Source organism: Mustelus asterias, chromosome 4, assembly GCF_964213995.1.
Source record: "Mustelus asterias chromosome 4, sMusAst1.hap1.1, whole genome shotgun sequence".
Classification (NCBI taxonomy): Eukaryota; Metazoa; Chordata; class Chondrichthyes; order Carcharhiniformes; family Triakidae; genus Mustelus; species Mustelus asterias.
The window spans coordinates 96,736,919-96,756,942 of record NC_135804.1 but is presented as its reverse complement, the minus strand read 5'-3'; the positions used below and the strand labels follow the sequence as shown (position 1 = coordinate 96,756,942).

At 44.6% G+C, this 20,024-nt stretch overlaps 1 protein-coding gene across 2 annotated transcripts in view; it reads right to left on the bottom strand.

Moving 5' to 3' along the window:
• The window catches only part of stard8 (StAR related lipid transfer domain containing 8), a 110,613-nt gene extending 90,856 nt beyond the window's left edge, over positions 1–19,757 (bottom strand). For both annotated transcript variants that reach the window (XR_013497650.1, XM_078211429.1), the window contains exon 1: positions 19,512–19,757. Coding sequence is in view for 1 of the 2 variants with exons in the window: in XM_078211429.1 (XP_078067555.1) it covers positions 19,512–19,614 (103 nt within the window). In the remaining variant the exon portion in view is untranslated. The remainder of the gene's footprint in view (positions 1–19,511) is intronic.
• Positions 19,758–20,024: the final 267 nt, after the last annotated feature.

The window sequence follows — 20,024 nt, the reverse complement described above, 5'->3', positions numbered from 1 at the left end:
GAACCAAGACAAAGAAAACCACTGGCAAAATGGAGGAACAGGATTATTTTTAACCACGTGGTAGACTTTGCAATGGCTTGAGGGTCTGGCCTTTAGACTGATAGTTCATACAATTCATATCAGATAGAAAATGAGCCAAAGTCCCTCACCCACACTACCAAATTAATTCATTTCACTGAAATGAGTGGCTCATTGGAAATATTTTCAAGAATCAAGTAATGACATCACAGATTGCAAGCTGGTTATTGTGAAACAGTGAACACTGGTTGAATCGTTTTTTAAAAATGTATTGCTGTCTCTCTTTCATGCAGGCGTAAATAGCATTCTCTTCTGGCGACCTTTTGACTGCAAAGAAATTGGAATCAAAGAACCCACTCACGAGCTAAACTTCTCACAGGAAATTGGAAAGAGACAGCCCATGAATTGCATATCGACAGGATCCCGGAACAGGGGCCACAGTGTGCAAAGCCAAAGATTACGACCGCCTGCTCATTCCTTCAGTCTGAGAGCCTCATTGTTGGGCACAGCCCTAGCACAGAGTAAAGGACATGCCAATTTGATGGAGCAGGAGAGAGGAAGGGTTCAGTTCTGTGATTGACTCAAAAGGAAAACATTCAGTGCACTTTCCCCTCTCCCACTCATTTGATGTTGATTCACATTAGAGCTGAATACTCACCAGTTGCTCAGAGACCACCCTGTGTAGTAATAATCTATTAAGAATGTCCCAGATTCAATTTACAGTCTAGGTCAGATCTCAGCTGTATCAACATGCACACTACAATCGTCCACAGCTCCTCTGCACTAATATATTGAAAATTAGCCATAATTATCGTTCCAAGTTGGGCGGAATTTCACTGTCCCACCCGCCATGGGAATCAGAGCTGGCGAGGGGCGGACATTGGGAAGGTCTGTTGACCTCGAGTGAGATTTTACAGTTTCAGAATAAGCGAGGCCATAAAATGGGTGCATATGAATTGTGCTTGTGAATAGGATTAGGCTCCGCTGTGATGTTCCCTGAATTTGGATAGCCTACCTTACACCACATGTGAAAAGCTGCCCATTTGGTTGAGGTGCAGGAGGTTAGCCAGTTACCCTCATTAGGGTCAACCTCTTCAGAAGAGGGAGAACAACTGGACAAAACAAAGTACAATTCAAATCAAATTTGGCTATGATTCAGGTTAAATTCAACTAGATTGCGGCCCTAAACTAAAGCAGACAGCTGTAGCCCTCCAGATTTAAAGCTCCCCTCATTCTCAGATGATGAAGGAAAATTCTGTGTAAGTATCTTCTGGGAATCTATCACTTACTCGTCACAATTATACAATTTTCTTTTGGCCTTAAAAATTCCATTTGAAATTAGTTTGGATATTCTTAACAAGTTGTCAACAGGGGACATTGGCTCACAGTACAAACCTATTCCTAATTTAACACCTCACTCAAGTAGGCAGCAGAATGACTGGTGCAGGAAATTAAAATTAAAGCACATGGGATTGGGGGTAGTGTATTGAGATGAATAGAAAAATGCTTAGTAGACAGGAAACAAAGAGTAGGAATAAATGAGTCTTTTTCCAAATGGCAGGCAGTGACTAGTGGGATACCACAGGGATCAGTGCTAGGGCCTCAGCTATTCACTACATGAATGATTTAGATGAGGGAACTAAATGTAATATCTCCAAATTTGAGATAACATAAACCTGGGTGGGGGGATGAGCTGTGAGGAGCATGAAAAGATCCTTTAGTGCAATTTGGACAAGTTGAGTGAGTGGGCAAATGAATGACAGATGCCGTATCATTTGAATAAATGTGAGGTTATCCACTTTGGAAACAAAAATGGGAAGACAGATTACTATCTGAATGACCACAAATTAGGAGAGGGGAATGTGCAATGAGACCTTGGTGTCCTAAACCACCAGTCACTGAAGGTAAGCATGCAGGTGCAACAGGCAGTAACCACAGTGGCACAGTGGTTAGCACTGCTGCCTCATAGCACCAGGGACCCAGGTTCAAATCCCAGCTTGGGTCACTGTCTGTGCAGAGTCTGCACATTCTCCCCATATCTGCGTGGATTTTGCCTGGGTGCTCTGGTTTTCACCCACAGTCTGAAAGACGTGTTGGTTAAGTGCATTGGCCATGCTAAATTCTCCCTCAGTATACATGAACAGGTGCCGGAGTGTGGCGACTAGGGGATTTCCATAGTAACTTCATCGCAGTGTTAATATAAGCGACTAATAAATAAACTTTACTTTAGTACTTGTGGAATTGTACAACAGCAAGATTCAGGACTAGAGGAGTGGAGGGAAGAAATTGAAGTGGGGGAGTATGGGAAGTATAGGAAATGTGTCGAGTGTTGTAGAAATGAGGCTGCTGAATGACATTACGGGTGGAATCTTCCCATGCAGTGTTCATGTAAGCCTACTTGTGACACTAATAAATAAACTTTAAACTTTAAAAGCCACATGGCATGTTGGCCTTAATAACGAGAGGATTTGAATACAGGAGCAGGGATGTCTTGTTGCAATTATACAGGGCCCTGGTGAAGCCAAATCTCGAATACTATGTGCAGTTTTCAGCTCCTTATCTGAGGAAGGATGTTCTTGTTCTAGAGGGAGCGCAGAGAAGGTTTACCAGACTGATTCTTGGGATGGCAAGACTGACGTATGAGAAGAGTTTGAATTGGTTAGGATTGTATTTGCTGAAGTTCAGAAGAATGAGGGGGATCTCATTGAAACGTATAAAATTCTAACAGGACTAGAGAGGGTATTCGCAAGAAGGATGTTCTCAATGGTGGGGGTGTCCAGAACCAGGAGTCACAGTCTGAGGATACATTTAGGACAGAGATGAGGAGAAATTTCTTCAGCCAGAGAGTTTTCAGCCTGTGGAATTTGTTACCACAGAATGTAGTTGAGGCTAAAACATTGTGGGCGGAATTCTCCCATCCCACCCGGGAATTGTAGCGGGCAGGACACGGAACATGGAAAGGTCCATTGGCCCTGGGTGGGATTTTCCAACCATAGGGCGAGCGTGGCCAGAAAATCCAGCCCTGTATGTTTTCAAGAAGCAGTTAGATATAGCGCTTGGGATGAAGGGGATCAAAGGAAATTGGGGCGGGGGGGGGGAAGGTAGGATGAGGGTATTAAGCTGGATGAACAGCCATGATCATAAAGAATGGCAGAGCAGGCTTGAAGGGCCAAATGGCCTCCTCCTGCTTCTATTTTCTATGTTTCTATGTCTACGTGCATGACAATCTGTTTAAGCCAACTTATTTCTAATATTTTAACATTTTCAACGATGGTCAAAGGTTGACAACATTAAATTACTTTCTTATTGTAATTAAGCAACCCATAAGGAAACATCTCCAGTTATCATATTATCCTAAAGAATTGGATGTTCAGGAAGCAAAATCACAGGGTTTACCAAAAGTCACCTCCAGCCACTTGGGGGTGCAATTGGGCAGAAGTGGTTACTTGTTAGAGCTGGAATTAGTGCAAACCAAACAGAACAAAGAATTAAATTAATGGATTCAATCACCAATAAATTTACAATTCATTCACATGGGTGAGTTCCTGTCATTTCTGGGACAATATCGCACCAGAATTTATAAACACCTGGGGCCCCGAGCTCTTGCCTGGCTGCCTGGTTCTACATGATGGTCGTAAATTCTAACACCATTCCAAAGAAATGATCAAAAATCATCGCCATACCAAAACCCAGAAGACTCCATACTCGCAGCTAGCTACCGTCTATTCTTTCTTCTGAAAGTCCCATACAAAATCCTTGAAAGCCTCATCCTACAGAGCATATCCCCAATTGTAGAAGAAGTCCTTAGTGTTGACGAAGTTGGTTTGCTCGAGGACCACAGCATATGGGAACAGGCACTGGCCCTTACCAATGAAGCTGGTATTGGCCCTCCCCATTGGGTGACTAAACGTATCGGAACACTGTTGAACAATCAAAGGTTCAGAGTTCACGTTGGGCAGGCAACAAGTACATGGAAAAGACAAACCAATGGACTCCCCCAAGGTTCAGTACTGGTTCCAACACTGTCCAACTTATTCACAAATGATCTTCCAAAACCTACTTCCCAAAAATTCATACAGGCCAACAACATCTGCCATGCAACTGAAGGCCCCAGTTTCGACATCTTGGACTGGACCATAAATAAGGTCTTATACCTTGAATAATACTGCAACTCAAGCCAAGGCCTACAAAAACAGTATCCAGCTTATTCCATCTTCACAATGACAAAGCTAATAAAGAGCTCAACATCCAAATGAATGGTTCTAAGTTAAAGCACCACTCAACTCCAACCTACCTCGATATGACCCTAGATAGGACACTGATCTTCCGGGAACACCTGGAAACAACTGCAGCCAAGGTCAGGTCCAGAAACAACTTGATTGTCAAACTAGCCGGCATAACGTGGTGGGCTGCTACCTTCCAAACCTCAACACTCACACTCTCATACTCAATAGCGGAATACTGCACCCCAGTTTGGTCAGGATCATCACACACACACACACACACACACACAGAGTTGATACCCAGCTGAATGCTACTATGTGTGTAATTCCTGAAACACTGCGCTCAATACCACTCCCTTAGCTCCCTGTCCTGGCAAACATCACTCCCCCACATAACCGCCAACTTGCAACACCCACAAAATGATAGAAAAAGTTCGCAATGACTCCCCACCAATTCATGCTAATCAATTCAACCCATCCAAGGTACAACTCTCATCAAGAAGGTCAATCTGCTGAAACGCTCTCACATAGGACTTCAAATCAAGCTCCACCTGGACAAATGACTGAGAATCATTGGGCACAACAAACAAGTACCTGGTCTCAAACCCAACCCAACAGCTGCCTGGTTTAGACCTTCCAAGGAAAGAGTGGTCCACCCTCAACAAGTTCAGGGCTGGCCACAGCCCCTGCTTGGCCACCCTCCACAGATGGGGCATTAGTGACAGCCTGCTATGTGTCTGTGGGAGAGAAGTGTCCAATCCACAAGCTCAGTAGAGGCCGATCCACACTCAACACAGCAGAACTGGAAGAAATTACTTGGCTTAGGAACTTAGCAATCACAAAATAAATAATGGGACCTTGAATCCAGTCCAAAAATAAAGTTGTCCCTCTCTGCTAGATCAAAGGATATAATGGAAAATGGATGTTGGGCAGCCACAATGTAGTTCTGAGTTGCCATAGTCCTAAAATATACAGTTACCTTGAAGAATGGGCTGCTTTTCTAAGGCACAAGTAGCGCAGCGGAGACTTTAAGTAGCACCTAATCTGATAGAATGCTTAATGGCAAAGGGAGCTTTACTCTGCATATACCCCATGCTAAACATGTTTTGTGTTCCCTGCTGATTAAGGGAGCAATTTTACTTTACCAGGTGAGAAACCTGTAGGACTGGGTGGAATGTCAGATTCTTCACCCCACCAAATAATTCACCCTAATGAGTTCGCTGGAGAGTAAATTGTGTAGAATGTAAAACAAAATCCCAATTGTTCCTGACAAATTGCAGCCCATTCTCCAAAAGGAAAGTGTTACATTTCCTGGTACATTCCTTAATCCTTCGGTGTAAAATCCACAAGGAATCATAGAATCGCGACAGTGCAGAAGGAGGCCCTTCGGCCTATCGAGTCTGCACTGACCACAATCCCACCCAGGCCCTATTCCCATAACCCTTCATATTTACCCTGCTAATCCTCTGACACTAGGGTCAATTTAACATGGTCAATTAACTTAACCCGCACATGTTTGGACTGTGGGAGGAAACCGGAGCAGCCGGAGGAAACCCATGCAGATACGGGGAGAATGTGCAAACTCCACACCGACAGTGACCCGAGGCCGGAATTGAACCCAGGTCCCTGGCACTGTGAGGCAGTAATGCTAACCACTGTGCCACTGTGCCACCCCAAAGAGTAAGAACCTAGGGCATTGCAATGCCCGAGTTATTATCTAGTTGGGTGAGGGGTGATAGCTTGTGGGGCTTCTCTTCAGCTTATTAAACTCTTCAAAAAAAAGGCTCAGACATTTATTCAAGCCCTGGTCATTTTTCCCCAACAGTTAATAGTCCAAATGGGGCACGACTTTCTGAAAAAAAACGAAGTACCCAAAAGGTGGGAAAACAGGAGGTGTTCCACCTATTTTTTGGATGAATTTGGTTTAATGTATTGCCGGCACTCTGTGCAGCATAGAGGCCATTAGGGGACTTAAGGCAGTAGGGGAGGGGCGCCCGAAAGGCCAACATCAGAGTGCTGAGGCGGCCAGTGCACATGCGCCAATCTCCCAGTATACTTTGCACTCTGATTACCAGCCTCCCAATTGCCCATCCAATTCCCCTGCCCGACATCACCAGCCCTGGACCCCCGCCCCTGGTGGTCAGCCCTGGTCTCCGATTGCCGGCCCCACTCCAAGCCCCCACCCTCCCATGCAGAAATCCCACCCATTCTCTTCCCTCCTGCCTCCCCCACCCTCCTGTCTGGCTCTGCCCCATCTGGCCCTGCCCCATTGGCACTCTCCAGTGCCTGCTAGGCACTGCCAGTGTGCCAGGCTAGCAGTGTCAGGGTGCCCAGTAGGCAGTGCCAGGGTGTCAGGCTGGCACTGCCAGGGTCCCAAGATTTGGTGGGAGACAGAATGAGTTATAAAATTATTTATGGCACAGAAGAAAGCCATTCGTCCCATTGTCTGCTACCAAATCCTACTCATCCACCGCTTCTTTCCTTTTAGTTCCTTATCTTACAATGTATCCAGTTTAAAATGCTCATCCTCGAGTTTAGATTCCTTCATAGTCTCATCCATGCCGGTTCCCCATGGATCAAGCCAGTCAGCCCCATTCCTCCGCTCGGACCCTGTATCCCTGCAAGTACATTCCCTTCTAATGGCTATTCAATTTCCTTTGGAAATCATTGATTGTTGCTGCATCCACCACACTTATGGGCAGCGAGTTCTAGGTCTTTACCATTCACTGTGTTAAAATGTCCTTCCCCCTGCTTCTCTTGCCCAAATTCTTAAATCTATGTCCTCTATTGCTTGTACCATCAGAGAACAGGAAGACTTTTTCCTTTTCTACCTTATCTAAGTCTATTATAATCTTGTACACTTCTTTCAAATATCACCTCAATCTCCTTGACTGCAAGGAGAATGAATAACACAGGATTAAGGAGCAGGAGTAGGCCATTTGGCCCTTCGAGCCTGCTCTGCCATTCAAGATGATCATGGTTGATCTGATTATGGTCCCAACTCCACTTTCCTGTCTTGCTCCCATATCCTTCCCCCCCTCTCGTGGGCTGATGAATGGCAGATGGAGTGTAATTTAGATAAATGCGAGGTGATGCATTTTGGTAGCTTGGACCAGGGCAGGACTTACTCAGTTAATGGTAGGGCGTTGGGGAGAGTTACAGAACAAAGAGATCTAGGGATACATGATTATAGCTCCTTGAAAGTGGAGTCACAGGTGGACAGAGTGATGAAGAAGGCATTCAGCATGCTTGGGTTCATTGGTCAGAACATTGAATACAGGAGTTGGGACGTCTTGCTGAAATTGTACAAGACATTGGTAAGGCCACACTTGGAATACTGTGTACAGTTCTGGTCACCCTATTATAGAAAGGAGATTATTAAACTAGAAAGAATGCAGAAGAGATTTACTAGGATGCTACCGGGACTTGATGGTTTGAGTTATATGGAGAGGCTGGATAGACTGGGACTTTTTTCTCTGGAGCATAGGTGGCTGAGGGGTGATCTTATAGAGGTCTATAAAATAATGAGGGGCATAGATCAACTAGATAGTCAATATTTTTTCCCAAAGGTAGGGGAGTCTAAAACTAGAGGGCATAGGTTTAAGGTGAGAGGGGAGAGATACAAAAGGGTCCACGGGGGGTAATTTTTCCACACAGAGGGTAGTGAGTGTCTGGAACAAGCTGCCAGAGATAGTAGTAGAGGTGGGTACAATTTTGTCTTCTAAAAAGTATTTAGACAGTTCCATGGGTAAGATGGGTATAGAGGTATATGGGCCAAATGCGGGCAATTGGGACTAACTTAGGGGTTTAAAAAAATGGGTGGCATGGACAATTTGGGCCGAAGGGCCTGTTTCCGTGTTGTAAACCTCGATGAACTCTATGACTCTATGACTCTATCCCATGACAAATCTATCCAACTCCGCTTTAAGAGACGCAATGACCTAGCCTCCAGTGCCAGTTTGCCCTTGGGGAGTGCCAGGCTGGCACTGCCCAGGTGGCACCCCTCTTACCCTGACCTCCTGGGGAGGGCCTCAAAGATCTCTCTTCCCCAGTGGTAAGGAGCAGTTGTAAAGCCCGCTGGAGCAAATTGGAGATTTCAGTCCTGGGTCTGCTAATGAAATGGAAATGAAGGTTTCCATATTGTAATCAGCTGATGACGCTAGAAATCTTCCATTGAGAGACACACAGAGGCCATGGTGCCCTTTGGAGAAATCCAGACTTTACTGAATAGGACAAGAAGGGAAGCCATTCCTGGAGATTCTACACTAACAATCTAATATGTAGGTAAAAATGAAACCAAGTGGTGGCAATCTCACTGAGGTTGAAAATGGAGGTAAGTTGCTGAATGAGATGATGGATGGGATCGAAAAGCTAAAATTACAGATGCAATAAGATAAAGGAAAAAGAGACAGGAAGGGAAGGATGGGTTGGAATCTTTTCACTTGTGTGACATATCATGATGATTCTGTAAATTCTAAGTACCCCGACTACCCCAAAAAACTAAGGCGAGGAGAGATTTGGCACCAGAGGAACTGAACATGTCCAAAAATTACCCCACCATAGCACTGTTTAAAGAAAGAGGCTGAGAAACACAGACCAGCCCACTTACTTTCAAGATAGCTCTGTGTGTTTTCTAATTTACTACGTATCCTTCCAGATCAAGTGAGCAAAAACAACATACAATGTGAAAGGTTAGTGTCTGATTTGAGTAAGGCTTGGACTGCAACCAATGAACATAATCAGAGTCTGGTTACATCAGATTACTGAAACTAAAACACCAAATGTAGCTAAAAGAACTGAAACCGAACATTAAAAGGGAACTGACCAGGGACTAAATCACTCACGTTGTTTCCCGCTTAATGGGGAAGAACAACTCGTGGTGAGGGAGGGAGAAAATAAAGAACTGACTCCGTGCTTTTTCTCACTTTTCTCTCAGAGACCCTGGCTCTGGTTAGGATACATTTCAACCGGGTATAACAGCTTTACGCTATTTCTGCAAAATAGTCATTCTTACTAGTGAGCACCAGCAGACAATTCAACCTGGGCAGAAAAATGGTTGGCAAAACATAAGGGTGGCACAGTAGTTAGCACTGCTGCCTCACAGCACCAGGGACCCGGGTTCAATTCCAACCTTGAGTCACTATCTGGGTGGAGTTTGCACGTTCTCCCTGTGTCTGTGTGGGTTTCCTCCAGGTGCTCCGGTTTCCTCCCACATTCCAAGGATGTGCAGGTTAAGTGCATTGGCCATACTAAATTGCCTCTTAGTGTCCAAAGATGTGTAGGTTAGGTGGATTTGCCATGTTAAATGCACGGGGTTACGGGGATAGGGCAGGGTGGTCGGCAATGATAAAACGTTCTTTCGGAGAGTCTGTGCAGACTTGATGGGTCGAACGGCCTCCTTCTGCAGTTCTCTCAGTATTGGACACTGATCAGGATCTGAAAACACAACTACTTTTTCTCTCTGACCCTCATCAAAGAGCCTCAGAGAACTGAGGTCAATCTGAAAGGCCAGCCACTCTGTAATCGCAACAGTGATACCTGGGAGCAATGGCCATTGGTGGGACTACAAGCAGAGCCAGAGTCTATTCCAAGACCTAGTCAATGCGAAGGGTCTCACAGCGTGGAAGAAAGGTGAGGCCCAAGGGCAGTGTGAATCTTAATGGAGAGGCCAGGAAGGAGGACACACAGGAGAGGACAGACCTTGATTGGGTACTCATTGTAGAAAGTGAGCCCTCAAGGGAGGTTTCACCCATCCGAGGGCCAAGCAGGTTAACCTGCCAGGCCTTGCACCTGGCAGGTTAATATCCCTCCCCGTGCCAATCCCAACTCTAATCTCCTCTCACCAGCCTCAAAATGGGCATGGGAAGGCCACCTGCCGAATTTTACAGACCTCACAGCCGGCAAATCTGTCGGTGGGGGTTCCTGACATTTTGCCCAAGGTATATTTGCTAGCTGAACTATCATAGAAACTTGATTTTTGTGAATTGGTGAGAACTCTGTGGACCTTTAAGGGTGAGGACAGGACCGAGAGTCGGAAGTCCCCCCCCCCCCCCCCCCCCCGTCCCCCCCCCCCCATTACTGACAGATCCCATATTTGCTGGAAGGGGAGTGGGAACAAGGTGAGAGTCACTCAGGAGGGAACCCTGAACTCAGGAAGACCATTTGAACTTAGCACTGAGTGAAGGGGTCAGGAATTTATGGAAGAAACATAACTGCTCATGAGGGCAAATAACTGAAGGACTGTCAAGCTATTTAAATCCCCAGTCCTTTAAAAATAAAAAGCAGACCACCTATGTTAGTGAGAATTGGAAAATATCTGGTCTAACAGTTGCAGTAGCTACTTGCTGGCATTATCACAAGGACTATCATTATGGACGGGATTCTCTGGCCTCCCCTCAGCGTTTCTCTCAGTGGCAGGATCATTGCCGGTGGGATCCCCTGGTCCCACCACTGTCAATGGGAATTCCCACTGAAGTCACCCCACCCTGCCAGGAAACCCATGGCAGGGGGTGCGCCGCCGGCAGTACCAGAGAATCTCGCCACCAGCAAACAGTGCGCTACATCCAAACCCCACCGCCCCACGAGACAGGTGCACCAAGCCACAAAATTTCCCCAACTCAAGGTATCCATCTCAGGGGCAAAAATGCAACCCTTGAAGTCTAGGATTTTAGTTAAGTCTTTCTTATGTGAAAGACTGGATGCAGACAAACAGGTGTGTCACTCATGATGCATCATGACAGGAAATACACTTTCACACAGGATATGACAGTCCACAGAGATTTATCATTCAGTAGATGGCTTTAGCCCTGCAATTGCTTCAGTTTTGTGAGTTTTAGTATGACTCTGGGACCTGTATATAATCGTGTGTAAGTGAGTGATTTTTGAGTTGCCCTACATCTCAGTTACAACTGTCAGCCACACATGAGATCATCAAGAGCCATTGTAAAATATTCAGTGCAAAGAGAAAAATCCCCAAATTTTCCCATACCTAATCAACAAAGAAACGGAAAGTCATGCACCGAGAAGAATGAATGGAAAGTAAGCGATTTCTATAACATTTGACTATAGGACTGGATAGTCTAATCAGTGACCTTACAATGCTGATCTTTCACGATTAGGATCTACGTTTCAACGCTCATAACAATCTCAGGGAACCAAAAAAAATCACTAATTTATTTAGCCAGATCTGCTAAGTGAACATTAGCAGAACCTGAAAAAGGAGGCAAAGTCTAATTGCTTTATAATGGGGAAACTGTTATAAAGGACTTGGAGGATGTAAAGGAGAGCACCACAACAGGCAGACTTATATGGTGGGCACTGTGCAACTGAAGGAGCATTATATTCAGGTATTATAAGACAAATATTGGCAGAACCAACAGTCTTATAGAAAGAGTGAGATACAAGTGCAAAAACTGAGTCATAAGCCTATTTCTGTGGATTAAACAAAATGTTATAACTGACAGTCAAATAATGAGGGTGGAATACGGACAGCACAGTGGCACAGCGGTTAGCACTGCTGCCTCACAGCATCAGGGACCCGGGTTCAATTCCAGCCTTGGGTGACTGTCTGTGTGGAGTTTGTACATTCTCTACATGTCTGTGTAGGTTTCCTCTGGGTGCTCCGGTTTCCTCCCACAGTCCAAAGATGTGCAGGTTAGGTGGACTGGCCATGCTAAATTGCCCCTTATTGTCACAAGGTGTGCAGGGGAGAGGGCCTTGGTAAGATACTCTGTCAGAGAGTTGGTACAGACTCAATGGGCCAAATGGCCTCTTCTGCACTGTAGGGATTCTATGAATATATAATAGAGATAGTGTGAAAAGTAACAGACTTAAAATAAGGATGGGTATGATGAAGGTGTTTTAACCGAATTCTGCAATAAGATGGGAGGTATAACAGAGTGTTACAATGGACAGCATTCAAAGTCAATTTTAATTCTATCTGGTAGTTGGTACTTGCCAATTCAAATTTGGACCAGTGTTAACCTGCAGATTTGTGCAGGCAGATGGGCCACATACATGCCTGAAGCAGATGGCGGGGGGGGGGGTCTTATAAATTAATGAAAACTGGGGTTCCATCATATCAATACTCCAATGCAATTTTAACCAGGACTTCAACAGGGATGTGACTTTCACACCAGAGAAAGCAGATCTACAGCTGGTGCAAAGACAGGAGAGGCCTTACTGATAAATCTAAAATTTTCCTTTGAGGAACCAGGAGAATTAGGAATGTCTGGCAATTAAAGTCAGCGAGATCCAGCTGCCTCTGCTGATGGAAAATCAATTCACCAGAAACCCATTACCGAATCAAAATGCACCCCAAAAGGCATATCTGTAGCGATGAATTCAATTTTATTTGGTTTTGCAATCAAATAAGCATTATGACTTAGATTTTTTAATTTCCCATTCTGCCAGCTCAAGTGCAGCATAAGAGCATATCACTGATCACATCACTGACCTTGGCACATCTTGCAGGTTTGGTGTTACTATAAATACCAGAAGGCTCCCTCAGTAGGAGTGGAGACTCAAATGTTGCTGTAAGTTTTAAAGGCCTTTTACAGAAGGGACAGCAGGTGACAAGTGATGGTAAAACCTGCAGAATATTGAGCAATGAACCTCTCTAACTTTTATAGTGTCACAAACAAGCAACGAGAAAAAGGCAATACAGTTTTCTGGCACATAGGGCAAGAGACACAATGAGGACATATTGGAAGGAGAAGCAGTTGGTGTCACCTCCACAACTATTAAATCAAAAATTCACTGCCACAAATGTAATTGCTTTATTGGGATGGACAAAGTGGGTACGTGACCTATCTCATTAAAAAAGTAGCTCAGTATTACATGTGCTGCCGGTAATTAATCATTAACATTCACCCCAGCTGGGTAATGCATATTTGCCAGCATCCTATGTTTTCCATTTGACTGTCAAAGAACAAAGAACAGTTCAGGAACAGGCCCCTCAGCCCACCAAGTCTGTGCCAATGTAGATGCCTCTCTAGTCTAATATTTTCTTGCCTCTACATGGTCCATATCCCTCTACTCCCTGTGTCACAATCACAGTCATGCAGTCAATGGGTATCTTTCCAATTTCCCATGAGATGAATGTGAGTATCTTATAACTTAGGCCATATAAAGCAGGAGAAGTCACCAGATAATGCAAAGTTAGTCCATAGGAACAGTGACAAGTTGACCCAATGAGGTGCAAGGACTGAGTATCATAGAAGATCCATTGGCCAGAGGTGGAGACAAAGGGCAGGATTCCCTAGTCGTTAACACCAGCGGGAGTCTCCCGTCCTGCTGCATTGAATGCAGATTTGGCCGAGTGTCAAATTCTCTGTCCTCTCTGGCAATGGTGATGTGGCATGAACAGCCAGAGAATTCTGGTCAAAGTAGTACCATAGTACCAGATTTAGAAATATAGTTTTCTATTTAATCATTTAGGTCATTAACAAGAATAGTGAATAGTTTAGGTCCCAACATAGATCATAGAATCATAGAATCTCTACAGTACAGAAGGAGGCCATTTGGCCCATTGACAAGAATCCCATCCTATCCCATAACGCCACATATTTACCCTGCTAATCCCCCCGACACAAAGGGGCAATTTAGCATGGCAATGCACCCAACCTGCACCTCTTTAGACTGTGGGAGGAAACCGGAGCACCCGGAGGAAACAAATGCAGACACGGGGATCCTTACACAGATCCTTACACCACTAGTCACATCCTGTCAATTTGAATACCAGTCCATTATCCTTAATCTCTGTTTTATGCTGTTCAGTAAGAAGTCTCACAACACCAGGTTAAAGTCCAACAGGTTTATTTGGTAGCAAATACCATAAGCTTTCGGAGCACTGCTCCTTCGTCAGATGGAGTGGATATGGCCTCTTTCTGTACTGTAGGGTTTCTTTCTATGTTCTACATGTGACTCCAAACCCAGAGGCAGTACAGTGGCACAGTGGTTAGCACTGCTGCCTCACAGCGCCAGGGATCTGGGTTCGATTCCCGGTTTGGGTCACTGTCTGTGTGGAGTTTGCACATTCTCCCCGGGTCTGCTGGGGTTTCCTCTGGGTGCTCTGGTTTCCTCCCACAGTCCAAAGATGTGTGGGTTAGGTGGATTTGCCATGCTAAATTGCCCCTTAGTGTCAGTGGGACTTGAGTCCGACCGACCATAATCCTACCCAGCCCTCTCCCCATAACCCCGTGCATTTACCCTAGCTAGTGCCCCTGACACTAAGGGACAATTTGCATGGCCAATCCTGCACATTTTTGGACTGTGGGAGGAAACCGGAGCGCCCAGAGTAAACCCACACAGACATGGGGAGAATGTGCAAACTCCACACAGACAGTGGCCCAAACCGGGGATCGAACGCGGGTCCCTGGCACTGTGAGGCAGCAGTGCTAACCACTGTAGCCAGTAAAGAAAGAAACACAATAAGTGTGGCACAGTGGTAAACACTGCTGCCTCACAGCTCCCGGGACCCGGGTTCAATTCCAGTCTTGGGTGACTGTGTGGAGTTTGTATATTCTCCCCATATCTGCATAGGTTTCCTCCAGGTGCTCCGGTTTCCTCCCACAGTCCAAACATGTGCAGGTCAGGTTGATTGGTCATGCTAAATTGCCCCTTAGTATCAGAGAGATTAACAGGGTAAATACGTGGGGTTGCGGGGATAAGGTCTGGGGGGGATTGTGGCCGTTGCTGACGATGGGCCAAATGACCTCCTTCTGCACTGTAGGGATTCTATGAAGTGATGCATAACTCACAATTGGACGAGTGAAAATGGTGGCCAGGAGGAGAAAAAGGAAAAAAATTAGGGCACCTTTGATTGGAGGCATTAGACCTTAGCTGAGAAGCTATAGGAGATAGATTAATGTGTTACACTTTTAAACAAAGGATGCATTACAGCATTGAACCCATGTACATCCGTAGAGAATCCCTCCACGGCAGATGGTGGAATTTGATTTCATTAAAAAATATCTGGAATTAAGAATCTACTGATGATCATGAAACCATTGCCGATTGTCAGAAAAAACCATCTGATTCACTAATGCCCTTTAGGGAAAGAAATCTGCTGGCCTTCAAACATCTCCACAAAAAGAACCACTCACCTGACGAAGGAGCAGCACTCCAAAAGCTAATGGCGTTTGCTACCAAATAAACCTGTTGGACTTTAACCTGGTGTTGTTAGACTCCTTACTGTGTTCACACCAGTCCAACGCCGGCATCTCCACATCATCCCCTTTTTGGGACAGGCACTGGAAAATCCTTTGGATTATTCTCATTATGTTCCTAAAACATCTACTGTCCCATCATCCTACCTTTCCTGCAATGGTTTGTCCACCCCATCCAGCTAGATGCCAGATACAGAAGGCAATATCCATCATCAATACGAATGCTGGAGTATCGTGTGTAGCATCATCAGAGTTAATCCAGGTGGGAATTGTGCTTTCAGCATTCCAATGATGTGCTAAAAAATTACTCTGGTGAATGTATGAACCTAGTTCCACTTCTCAGTGTCACCTCAAAAAATTCTGAACAGGTTTGCAGAGGGTGCTCCTTATTTCTATAAAGCCATTTGCTGATTTTTTGATTGGCAAAAAGAACCAGTAAGAAGTCTCACAACACCAGGTTAAAGTCCAACAGGTTTATTTGGTAGCAAAAGCCACTTTGGCTTTTGCTACCAAATAAACCTGTTGGACTTTAACCTGGTGTTGTGAGACTTCTTACTATGTTTACCCCAGTCCAACGCTGGCATCTCCACAAAAAGAACCAGCACAGAGGGCTGACTCAGTAACTACGTCATTGTACCTGCCAGAGTACGTCACATTGACATACAGCATCAATGTGCCTGTGGTGACAAACTAGCTACACATTGAGAGGCTGATATTCCTTCCTATCGCTGTAATTCAATGTATCTTTTGTTTATGATTTGATAGCCATGCGTGCAGTTCACATTGCCTTTCACTTTTAGAAATCCTACTTCTTTGAAAAAGTTTCTTACTGTGTGTGTTGATAAACTGCACCCCATTTAGATCGACATGGACTGTACATTAATCACCGGCCAATTGCAATGGTGGACCACAGACCCCAATGTTGTAGAGATTGCCTGCACTGGGCAGGAAGGATTCTGCTATGTAAAATCTCCATGAAAAAAAAATGTAATTCCTTGAAGATGGCTTCAGGTTATGTAATACTTGAAGCACACTTTTGAGATTTGAATCTCGTCAGCATTGTCCTTACATGGCTGGAGGTCAATAGTTCTGTGCTCTATTATCATCTTACCCTCCTCAATGCCCTTTGATATCGTTAGAACCTTCTCTGGCCCTGTTGCTCCTCCCCATTGTGATGATAGAAGGGTACTTGTCGAGGGATGCCCAAGATGACATCATACTTTCTGGCATCTCAAAGAAACTCCCTCTTAATGAGGCAGTGAAAACTAATTTAAAAAGCTTCCATCCTGAATGCAGAGTTTTAAGCCTCAGTAGTAATGAGCCTCAGGATAAAGTGCTTAAATATCAGGAGCAAGAAAATATCTCCCCCAAATAAATAGTCTTCTTGAGATAGATCAATAATCTAACCTCACTGACATAAACATTAACATCTTCCACTGAAATTTATATTAAGAGATCGAGTCTGGTTTTTCCACTTTAGGAGGTTGTGTGGACAATGTATGGAGGGTGGGAACCATATCCAACCATTCACTTGCATCTTCTCCACTTCATTTCTAGTAAATCTTGGTAAATAGTAGTGCAATTCCCAGCAGCCAGTTCAATTCACCAGATTAATGTTTGGACAGAGACTCAGTGTAGTACGAGGCACTCTCTGCCCACATTCAACACTTGTCCTTTCATTTGTAGATGGGAAGGGGAGAATATCCCGGCCTGTCTCTCTGAACAATATCTCATTCACCTTGCCAAGCCTTCCCCTCCTCATCATTTAAGTTTCAAAGTGAACCTGATCATCAAAGCATTTATGTAGCACCTTTCACAACCTTGGAACATCCCAAAGTACTTGAGAGGCAATGAAGTATTTTCTGAAGTATAGTCACTGCTGTAATGTAGCAAATATGGCAGCCAATTTGACACCACAAGCTTCTCCAAACAGTAATATAATCTGTTTTCATAATACTGATCAAAGAATTAATATTTGCCAGGACAACAGGGATAACTCCCCTGATCTTCTCTGAAATAGTGTCATGGGATATTTTACATTCACTTTAGAAAGCAAAAGGTCTCAGTTTAATGGTTCATCTGTAAGAAGGCACTTCCAACAATGCAGCACTCCCTCAGCTCTGTTCTGGAATGTCAGCCTTGATTTTGTGCTCTGGTCTCTGATGTGGGACATAAACCCGCAACTTTGTGGCTCAGAGGCCTTTTTCTGAATTACCCAGTAATGTTTTTTAAAGTTAAAGTTTATTTATTAGTCAGAAGTAAGGTTTACATTAAAACGGCAATGAAGTTACTGTGAAATTCCCCTAGTCGCCACAGTCCGGTCGGTGCCTGTTTGGGTCAATGCACCGAACAGCAGCGTGGGGAGTGAGTTTGTAGTTCCTTGTTGCTTTCTCCATGGCAATGCATCAGCCAATGTGAATTGACTTGCCAACCAATCAGCATCTTTTTCTCCTATAGCACAAACTGTTGTGATTGTTTGAAATCTGGCATTCTATCATTTATCCCAATGAGTGCAAGATTTAAAAAAAACTTTGGTAATACAGTCTCTTTTCACCACGATTCATTGTGTTCCCAGGAAAGTAAATCATTTTAATGTCCTGACTGACATTCTCACACCCATCAAAAAGAACATTTTGGGATTTTATGGCCAGCCCCGTGATGTATTTTCTGGCGGTAGAGGCGGTCCACCATTGGCTGATAGCGGGATGTCTATGGGATTTTGCATGCCTCACACTCTCCGCTGCGGGGGAATACACCATGAAGGGGTCGCCATCGGCGGGAACAGAAGATCCCGCTGGCAGAAAAGGGCCAGAAAATTTCAGCAACTTGTTCCATATTCCCACTAATTCACCAGACATTTGGAATGCGTCATAATGTCACCTAATGTGAAAATTGACATGTCTTTGGACTGAATCACACTAATTCTTAAATTATTAAACCTACGGTTGGCATGGGCTTGATGAGTTAAGTGGCCTCCTGTGATGTTATGGTTTAATGACTCTATCACATAATACATGGCATTAATACAGAAATCAATGGTGTGGTTCAGATACCCTGGACTTGCAATTATTCACATGCAAGTATAGATGTGGCGTAGGCAGATTGTTCAACATAGAAAGAGGATCACAGCCAAACCATTCTCATCTGAAGTTCATGGGATACACAACTTCATGACAAATCCCTCAGGGGTCACTGGATAGTGATCTAATGTGATTGATTTTCCCCTCCCTATGGGATTGCTTAAGACAAAGGTAACACTCAAAATGCTGATGTGAGATCACTCAACCCAACACAAAATTCTTTCGAGAACATTCAAAATGTTTCAAACATCTCAGTAGTTTCTAAATAATATTTGCAGTGAACACCCTGCAAGCTTTGCAGTGCTCAGCAACACTTCTGATCAGTGAAAACGTGACTGATTAAACTTTCGCCGTGAGAAATCTCTGCCTGCGTGCACAGGTACTGGGACGGCATCTTTCAAATCATTTTACATGCTTTTACATGGACACCCAGTTTCGCTTAAGATCATTCTAGCTTTAAATTTTGATTTTGTTTTTGGAGAAAAGCATGAACGGGGAGATATGTTGGGGAATAATCGTGTGGCACCATCATATGGCAAACTGGCACTGGTTTACCATCACAGAAGGAGATGTGTGATCAGCTTAATTTCACAGCCCTGCGTGTTTTACACAGTAATGTTGTCAGGTATATACAGAAGCTGCCAGTTCACTGCCCACAGAACTGTTTGTGAAAGATTGCAGTATTTGAGCAAGCACAAAATAGACTAAGTGTAGGAATTCGTGGAGTTTGTATCAGGATGTGGGACTAAAACATGGCATGTGCCTCCTTTATATATAAATCTCCACATTCGCAGAAAAGGGGCACTCAAAAACTACAATAAAAATCACACATATGCTCCTATCCAATTCCCTGAGATTTGCCATTGTGTATATTTATATGCAATACATTATACACAATATGTGTTACATCCACACACCGGCTCATCACAGTAACTTCATGGCAGTGCTAATGTGAGCCTGTTTGTGACACTAATAAAATAAAACAAAACAAGTTTTAGAAGGGAATATATATCAGTTCTCACCCACTACCCGTCGGTCGCTCATTTTATTGAGGAATGTTCTAAAGCTCTTGAAGTGGAAACTCCGGGACCTCCTGAGGGTTGTCGGCGGCTCGCAGCCATCCATGCTCGCGGGAGATCAGAGCCTGCGGCTCGACAGCAAGTGGGACGTGTGCCGGGTGTAAGTGCTGCTGCCAGGGCAGCGCTGGGCATCGTGCGAGCCCCGGGCACAGTGCGAGGCTTCCTCTCTCTCTCTTTCTCTCTGTGCGTGACCGTGGCTGTGTTGGCGGGGTGGGGCTGAGTCACTCTGCTTGCTTTACTCACTCCACTCTTATTGGAACAAACGGTTACTTTCCCCCCTCCCCAGCTGCAGCTGCGGGAAGTTTGCAGCGAAAGCCACAAGTTTGAAAGTCACAACTCAAAATGAGATCACAGATTATTTACCAGCCCTCCTACACACTCCTGGGCGGGGGGGGGGATTACCAAAACAAACCCGTCTGCTTCGACTTCACCATCCAATTGAATCATACAGAACAG